The sequence below is a fragment of the Dryas octopetala genome, chromosome 7 (genome assembly GCF_963921425.1).
Source record: "Dryas octopetala chromosome 7, drDryOcto1.1, whole genome shotgun sequence".
NCBI classification, from domain to species: Eukaryota; Viridiplantae; Streptophyta; class Magnoliopsida; order Rosales; family Rosaceae; genus Dryas; species Dryas octopetala.
Genome location: NC_141372.1, coordinates 6,246,193 through 6,254,496, shown reverse-complemented (window position 1 = coordinate 6,254,496; position 8,304 = coordinate 6,246,193). Strand labels below are relative to the sequence as shown.

Below are 8,304 nucleotides of genomic sequence, written 5' to 3'. Positions count from 1 at the left end.
TCTACTTAGTTTTATTTTATTGTGATAAATCAATTCACATACCAAACATGTTTTATAGCCAAGCACTCGACATCGTTGGCGAGTGCTAGCGTGTCTTGTTTTTTTTGTACAGACCCGATTGAAATTGTTCATAACTATAAATAATTTGGATTGCATCAAGTTATAAACAATTGAGTAAATTATTTGTAAGTACCTCAATTATACACTGATTTTCAATTTAGTACCCCAACTTTAAAATTTTGACAAAAAGTACCTTAACTTTCATTTTGTGTCAAAATAGTACCTCTATTAGTTTTTCTGTCAAATAACCGTTATATGCTGACGTGACAAAGGTACTTTCATCTTTTTACCCACATTTAAAATATAATAATATTTTTTAAAAATTTTGAATAAAAAAAATTCTTAAAAACTTACAGATAAACTTAATTTAAAAAAATAAAAAACTATTAAAAATAAAAAAAATTTGGGAGGGTCGGGTTGGTGGGGTGAGGAGGCTAGGTTGGGGTTTTGGGTAAAGGTGGGGGAAGGGTGAAGGGGGGTTGGGTAAGGTGGCTGGGGGGAGGGGGTGAGTCGGCAGGGAGAGGGGGGAGGGGGTGTGACGGGGCTGGGGCTGGGGATGGGGGAAGGGGGTGCGCCGAGGCTGGGGTGTGGGGGAGATGGGGTCGGGCAGGGACAAGGGGGAGGTGGTCGGGCAGGGAGAGGAATGAGGGTGGGTCGAAACGATGGGTGGGAGGGGGCGGGTCGGAACGATGGGGTGGGAGGGGTGGGCTAGGTGGGGGCGGGAAAGGGAAGGGACGGGGCTGGGATTGGGTGGCTGAGGCTGGGTGGGGGGTGGGGCATGGCTGGGAAGGGGAGGGGGTGTGACAGGGGTGGGGGAGGGACCGGGTGCGACGGGACTGGAGTGGGGGGGAAGAGAGTGGTCGGGCAGGGAGAGGGGGAGGATAAGGGGGCAGGCGAGGGAAAGGAAGAGGGAGAGGAAGGGCTGGGCGGGGGGGCGATAGGGCTGGGGGTGGGGGGGTGCGACGTCGGGCTGCGAGATGAGGGAGGAATGGGGGCGGGCTGGGGAAGAGGAAGGGCGAAAAATAATTTTTTATTTTAATTTGTTTTAAGAAATAATAATTAAAAATTAAAAGTTTTAATTTTTTTAATGTTTATTTTAAAAGTTTTAATTTTTTAAAGAATTTTTGTATTCAAAAGTTTTTAAAAATATTATTTTTTTATTAAATGTGGGTAAAAAGACGAAAATGCCCCTGCTATGTCAGTATATAACGGTTTATTTGACAGAAAAACTAACGGAGGTATTATTTTGACACAAAATGAAAGTTAAGGTATTTTTTTGTCAAATTTTTAAAGTTGGGGTACTAAATTGAAAATCAGTGTATAATTGAGGTACTTATAATTTGCTCTAAACAATTAAAACGTCTCAAGTTACAAACTGAATATTTCAATGTACAACTTATAATGTCCTAAGTAGAGGTGTACAACGGGTTGGGCCAACCCATTTAAAAGCGACTCATTTGTGCTTCGTACCATGTTCGGGCCGGCCCATTTAATAATCAGGTTGAATCAATCCAATTATTTTAAATCTTAAACCCAGCCCAACCCATGACGGGTCATGTCGGGCTAGGGCAATTAATTATTGTAATTATTTTAAGTTATTATTATTATTTAATAAATCAAAGACTTAATTTTTAAAATTTATCAATAATGTCAATATAAATTAAAAAAAAAAAACAATTAATAGGAAATAAGTTTGTAATTGAATATATAATTGTATTCTAATTTTTTGGAAATATTTTTATTTATGAAACTAAATATTAGTCTTTAAATTTTTAAAAAATAATTGAGAAATTAATATAAATGAGTCGACCCAACCCATGACAGGCTCATTTCGAGCTGGCTCAATTTATAATGAGCTCGTGCCGGGCCAGCCCGGCCCAACATGATATAAAACCTTAACCTAACTTGGCCCATAAGTATGAGCCAAGTCCTAGCCCACTTAATGACAGGCCCAGTTGACTTTAAAAGAGTGGTGCTCGTGTCGGACTTGGGCTTGCTTAGCCTGATGTATAAGATGTATTAAAGCACAACTTAAGAAAATCTAAAATACGATTTGAGAATGGTCAAGACATAACTTGAGATAGATATCCTTATTTACAAATTTGAAGGCATAACTAATCCACCTTTTTTTTTAGTAGAATTGAGCTCTCTTATTTAAGCATAAAAAGAGTTGTCCTCGGACATCATACATCCAGGGGGAGTCTCCTCGACCCATATATATATGTTCATCACACACAAATAAAGAAAATTGTGCAAGCTTATGAACTACCTATAATTAGTCCTAGGCCAAAATTGAAATGAAACAAAACTAAAGTGATGCAAGAGAGCTTAAACCTCCTCTACAATCGTATATTTCGATGTCGAATGCTCCAAATTATGGAATGAACACCACTTTTTGCCTTCTTGGTCATCAGATTAAAACACACACATTGTCATTCCAAGGTCAGTTGCAAATCTCACTTCAGCAAGCAGAGCCAATGGACACCAGTCATAGGCTTCGAAAGGGAGCCAAGAACCTCACCCGCACTGTCCCGTACAATGACACCAGCTCTACGAAATCACTGCCCATCGGAACTGCCACATCCACATTAACCTTGTAAATATTCAGCGGTGTCCTCAATTAATCCACTATTAGAGCCTCTCCCTATAATAATAACATGTATATATTTATTAATTTATATTGTATCTAAAGAATAAACCTATTATTCATTATTATATTATCTAAATTAGTAACACTATATAACAGTATTATTATCTCAGCAAAAAAATTTATTGGGAAAGCATAACAAAGTGTAATCTCAAAATTCCACAGATCTAAGAAAAAATCTAAAAGTTTGAAAACGCAGCGTTTCGACTCAGGCAGAGACCTGACACAGAGAGAGGGAGAGTCGATAAGACGAACCTGAAATTAACCCTAGAAATCTAACCTTAGGTCCTTAACCACGATCTGTGGTAAAAGATTTAGGCGGGAAAATCCCCAAAATAAGAATTCACTCCCAACTTCATTTCCCGCAACTCCCTCCATTTCTCACTGAATTTCAGCTTTCCTTTCGTTTCCTGTACCCTCTCTCTCTCTCTCTCTCTCTAAGATTGTCTTGTCCTTGAGGTATGGCCGGAGGTCGTCGGACACGTACAGCACATGAGGCACAGGCGGCGAGCGAGGTCGTCGGAGAAGAAAAGCGGTCGGTGAAGGAAGACGATGAAGTAGTGGTTTTGGAAGGAGGAGAAGAAGAAAAAGATCCTCTAAAAGCCGAGGTTGCGAAGCTACGTGAACGATGGGAACTGGCCTCCGTCATCAACTTCTTGACGGTATAAATCCTAATTTGTTGGTTTCAGAGAAAAAAAATTTGATTTTTATTTTCATTTCTTAATATTATTATTATTTTTTGGTAGGTATTTGAGCCGGTTATTGGGAAGGTTGCAAAAATATCAGCGGAAGAGATAGAGATGGGTTTGATAACCCCCAACAGTTCACTTGCTCAGATTCACATTGCCCTTTTGCATGTTTGTGATTCTTTTACTATATGTGTATTTACTAGTTTGATCTCACTATTTGCTTCTTAAGTTGTTCATTGTTGGTGCATTAATGTAAACGTTAATGCGTTATTGGTGAAGTACTTTATTGTTTTGTACTGCTCATTGGCACCGAATGAACCTCGGGTTTGGTGTTTGGTCTTTTCATATAACGAGCATTTTGATAACCGCTTATATATTGGATAGTGTTAACTGTGTTATATGAAGACAAGGGTGAGAAATGGTGTCTATTGGTTTCTTTTTCTTTGTTTACTACATAATATTTGTCCAAAAAGATTTGTGCGTTTGATTAAATTGTGCATTCAATGGCTTGTATTCATTCATGGATTAGTATAATGTGATACCCATATGGAATATATATATATATATATATGATTTAATTAGTAACTTGATATTTTTCTACATATGTTCAGTCTAGTAATGTTGTTTTACCTAAAGCTTAAATGAACCAAGAATTTAATAGTTGAACTGTGCCATTTTATTTTTTATTTGTTTAAAAAAGTTCTGATTGATTTTGTTTACCTAAGTTTAAAAATCTTAGATGATTCTTTCTCTATTTTATTATGATATATGGTTCACTGAATAGTCAGTTTCAGTGAAGACAGAGTTGTACTTCTGTTTTTATAACAAGTTGTGTAGATTTTTTCCGGATTAAGAAACAAACAGAATGGTCTTCATAGACTAGGTAGGAATAGATTGATTTCAAGTGTCAAGAAAGGAAACAATTTGATTTGTTTTCAGCTGGTTCTGAAATCCATATAGACAAAATGTTACCATGATTATCTTCTTTCATTTTATGCATATGATCATCTTCGTCTCACAACTCTGTGACCTGCGTTTTTGGCAGGGAATACCACCTGTAAGTAAATCATTGGATGGTTCTGATGCATGGGTGACTGTGCTTTGTAAGAAACTTGACATGTGGTGGCCATGGGTGAGTCCTTTTACCCCCTTCTTGTATATGGTGTGTGCATAACCTGCATCGATATATTTTCTCTTTAATGCAGGTTGCTGAGGGGGAGATTCCACTAAAGGCAGCTAAAGGGTATTGACAATGAGTTAGTTTGACTGTATCTAATCTGATTTCATTTTTGAAATCAACTTAGGCCATTTCTGCTGTTTGTGCAGAGAGGAGATATCTCATTACAAAGGACTTGATCCAACAAAACGTTTACTACTCTTAAAAGCACTTTGTGAACTCCGAGCTGATGTATGAAGTCCTGCTTCTTTTTTCATGTAGTTTATGTTCTATGTCCATGTGTTTGCATGCTTTTTAGCCATCAGATGTTCTAACTGTATGTTACCAATTGTGACCCATTGTCATTTTACCTGAACATGCCACTATATGTTCAAAGTATATGCGGGAGTCTGTTTTTTTTATTTCCCTTGTTTGTGATTTTTTTGATGTAAATAACACATTCCTTTTGTTTCCAGCAAGATGATACAGTGGCTTATATTAATGATGCTCTGAAACAAGGAACTCAAGTTTCTTCCTTCCGAAAAGATAAGATAGGAGGAGATGGAAATGGAACTTCCTATTGGTAATCTTTTGATATGCAATGAGTTTTATATCTTTGATGGCACAATCAGTTTCTACACCACTTACCTCATTCATGCCAGGTATGATGGAAATACAATTACTGGTCATAGATTATACAAGGAAGTAACTGTCCTTGAGTCAAAGGCAAAAGCTAGGGGAAAAGGACGTCAAAACCTACCAACTATCAGTTTCCAGTGGGAAACACTAGCAACCAATCTTGAAGAATTTCGTACAGTTGTTGTAAGTCAAAATTTTTGTTTATCCTGAGACTAAAATCCATAGTTAATTATTCCTTGATGTAATTGCAGGATGAACTCTCATCAAGCAAAGTTGGAGCAGAAGTTGCGGTTGCTAAGACTGTTGAAACTGATGCTATTCCTGTTCTTGAGAATCTTCAGAAGGTCAATGTTTGCAATGCTTTTGTGGCTTCCAATTTTGAGACTGGGGGCATCACTGTTAGCAGTGAACCTTATGTAACAGTCTTATGCTTGCGTAGTTTGTTTGTTGTTCATACTAAAAGCTGTTGTATTCTACAGAAGAAGGAAAGGGCACTGAAAAAGAAACAAAGGCAAGAGAGGCAACTGAATGATTTTAGAAATTCTTATGGTGCAGGAACTACTCGTTCCTGTCGCAACCGTAGGCCTGTCAGCTACACATTTGGTATGATGCAAATTTTTTTTGGTTAGCTTCTTCTCAGTATGTGACATAGGTCATGATTGAAATTTAGTAAGCTCCTTATAAATCTAAATGTTCCAGTAATACTGATTGCATCAAACACTTCTCTTGGGAAGTTTAAGGTCTCTTAATGCTTCATAAGTGGTAAAGTTGCAATTTATGTGAAAATTCAGTAATTAGATCACTTTTCTACTCCGTTTTCTAATATGATGTGTGGGAAATTAGAGAAGTTCCAGGGTAAGCTATGAACTTGAGAACAACTATTTTAATTTCTTTATGTTAAAAGCAATGATGATAAGTTTATTCTGGATGTATCCCGGTACCTACCACTCCTTACTTCCTTATTCTTTATTTTTTACCTTTACATTCTAATATAGGTTTGTTTTGAAATATGTGCAGATGAGTATGACCGGGCCATTCATGAGGCTATAAAAGTAACAAAGTAAGATTTATGTTATCTGACTATATGCCTACCTTTACTTATTAATACTTGATTATCCTTCTTGCTCAATGGCTGCTGTAGGATGTGTTGTGATAATCCTTAAGTATTATTTAATTGGTGCGCCATAAACACATACATGAATAAGAGAAGCATAACTTTCTTTGATGCTATATTTGATTTTCTATGTTTCATGGTCCACCCCATTATCACATATAGACCACATGGTTGCTGAATCAGGAGTTGTTTAATGCCCCACTGGGTGAAAGACCTCTGATAATTGATGAATGATGCAGAACTGGGACACTTATTCCAATAAGTTGGATGGTATTGGTGACAATTTCTTTGGTCAATTTGTGATTGTGTTTTAGCTTTATAGCATTTGGTTACTTGAGTTCTCATGCTAGCTGTACTGGAACAGAGCTCAACACACTTAGGGGTTGTTTTTGTGATTAGCAGTTGGTTATTACTTCTAACTCCACATGAAAATACTTGTGTGAATGTGAGACTTGTGACTTGTGGGCTGGTTGGGTGTACTGGAAGGGAAAGGAAGGGATATAAAGAGAGAGGTTGTTAAGTTGTATTGTCTTCCCATAAAAAAGAAAATGGCACAGGCATGCACCAATTGCGAAAGTGTCCTAGTAGACATTATTTTCTGATTTTGTGACCCTATTTGCATATTGCATGGTTTCAAGTAAATTTTTCTTTCTTGAAAAATGACTTTCATCAGCATATGAAGGATACCCCCCCCCCCCCCTGCAAGGATTTTTTTTTTCATAATTTCCTTGTCTTCTTGTGACCCCAAAACTTATTCTTGATGTTGATAGGATCCTGTTTGTGACTTTGCCTGCTAGTTTCTTTCCACATTATATAAATCCTTTTACCGATTTGTAAATTTTACTTGTGGTTCAGTAACAGGAAAACTACTGAAGACAAAAAGCAAGAAGGGAAGCATAGAAGAAGAAATGACATTGCCACCAATGATGCCTCAGAGAGAGACACAAACTCAGAAGGCTACTCGGATAAAACAAGTGATTCCATGAACAGTGACACCAACCATTCTGGTAAGAAGGATGACTCCATGAGTAGTGACACTGACACTGACATGCTCCAAGAAGTTCCTAGTGACGATGATGATAACAATTGGGGTGGCACAAAGGATGAAGATAACTGTGATCATAGTGACTCGGGCAATTCTGAAATAGACAAGAACCATGCTCAGACTGATAGTATTGCCCAGAAGCCTATGGGTGTGCGCTGGAGTACAAGACTAGCTCGCGGCACTAGCCATCAAGCTGTGGAAAACAGAGACTTGAGCTCAAAGAATAGGTCGAGACAAAGACCCATACGTAACTCTGCCCTCGATTCTGTTGTAGTACAAGACTCTGATGATGAAGACTCAGTGGGACATGCAAACAGTGGGATGTCGGGGCATGAAAACCCATCTCCAGTTACTGATCCAAAAGAGGTCAGTGAAAGCTAAAAGTCTTCTGAAGAAAAACGTAATGTACAAGTCAGTAAGCAGCATGAGATGACTTTCCTCAAATTTTGTATTACAGAGGAAATTTTTGGAACACTTGTGTTTGTATATGCAAAATGTGAACTTGGTATTTTTACCATGGTATCATGTCTCAGTTCCAGAAATTGATGTAGTGATGCTTGTTTATGCAAGTGTTGGTTTCAGCCAAATATCATGGACACAAACTCAATATTTATGTTTTGGTGAAGCGAGTCAAGTCAGCAAGTGGCAACACACCTAAACCTCAAGTTACCCCCTTGTTATTCATTCAACTCACCTTATCTGGCTGCTGATGATATTTGGCAGATTGATAAAATATGGCATATGTTAATTGATTCCAAGCCGTAATTCTGAAATAACAATAGAATCATTTTTCCAATTTTTTTCTCATCTACCTCTTTTTAAAGTGGTCCATAATTTCACGAATCATACTCCATTCATTGAGTCCATAAGTTCTAAGACATACTCTTTAGAAAATGGTAATACTAGAGCCAATTTTTCTTCCAATTTTTAATTACCAAATAATGCAACAGATGA

The 8,304-nt window shown here is 37.6% G+C and overlaps 1 protein-coding gene across 2 annotated transcripts; it reads left to right on the top strand.

Moving 5' to 3' along the window:
- Nucleotides 1-2,865: 2,865 nt before the first annotated feature.
- LOC147279021 (DDT domain-containing protein DDR4) lies at nt 2,866-7,924 on the top strand. 2 transcript variants are annotated; one of them, XM_086251795.1, is made up of 11 exons: nt 2,866-3,369; nt 3,454-3,564; nt 4,442-4,528; nt 4,602-4,639; nt 4,723-4,804; nt 5,029-5,135; nt 5,215-5,374; nt 5,443-5,535; nt 5,671-5,794; nt 6,209-6,251; nt 7,167-7,924. In XM_086251795.1, exons 1-11 carry the CDS (start codon nt 3,169-3,171, stop codon nt 7,729-7,731), a joined length of 1,611 nt encoding a protein of 536 aa, XP_086107921.1. In that variant the 5' UTR covers nt 2,866-3,168; the 3' UTR covers nt 7,732-7,924. The 2 variants fall into 2 exon arrangements, with proteins under 2 accessions (XP_086107921.1, XP_086107920.1); XM_086251794.1 differs by having other exon boundaries at nt 7,161-7,924.
- The last annotated feature ends 380 nt before the right edge of the window (nt 7,925-8,304 follow it).

Coding starts and splice junctions, on each gene's coding strand:
- LOC147279021 (XM_086251794.1), top strand. CDS start 3,169: ATGGCCGGAGGTCGTCGGACACGTACAGCACATGAGGCACAGGCGGCG. Junction 3,565..4,441: donor TTCACATTGCCCTTTTGCAT/GTTTGTGATTCT, acceptor CGTTTTTGGCAG/GGAATACCACCTGTAAGTAA. Junction 5,536..5,670: donor TTCTTGAGAATCTTCAGAAG/GTCAATGTTTGC, acceptor TGTATTCTACAG/AAGAAGGAAAGGGCACTGAA.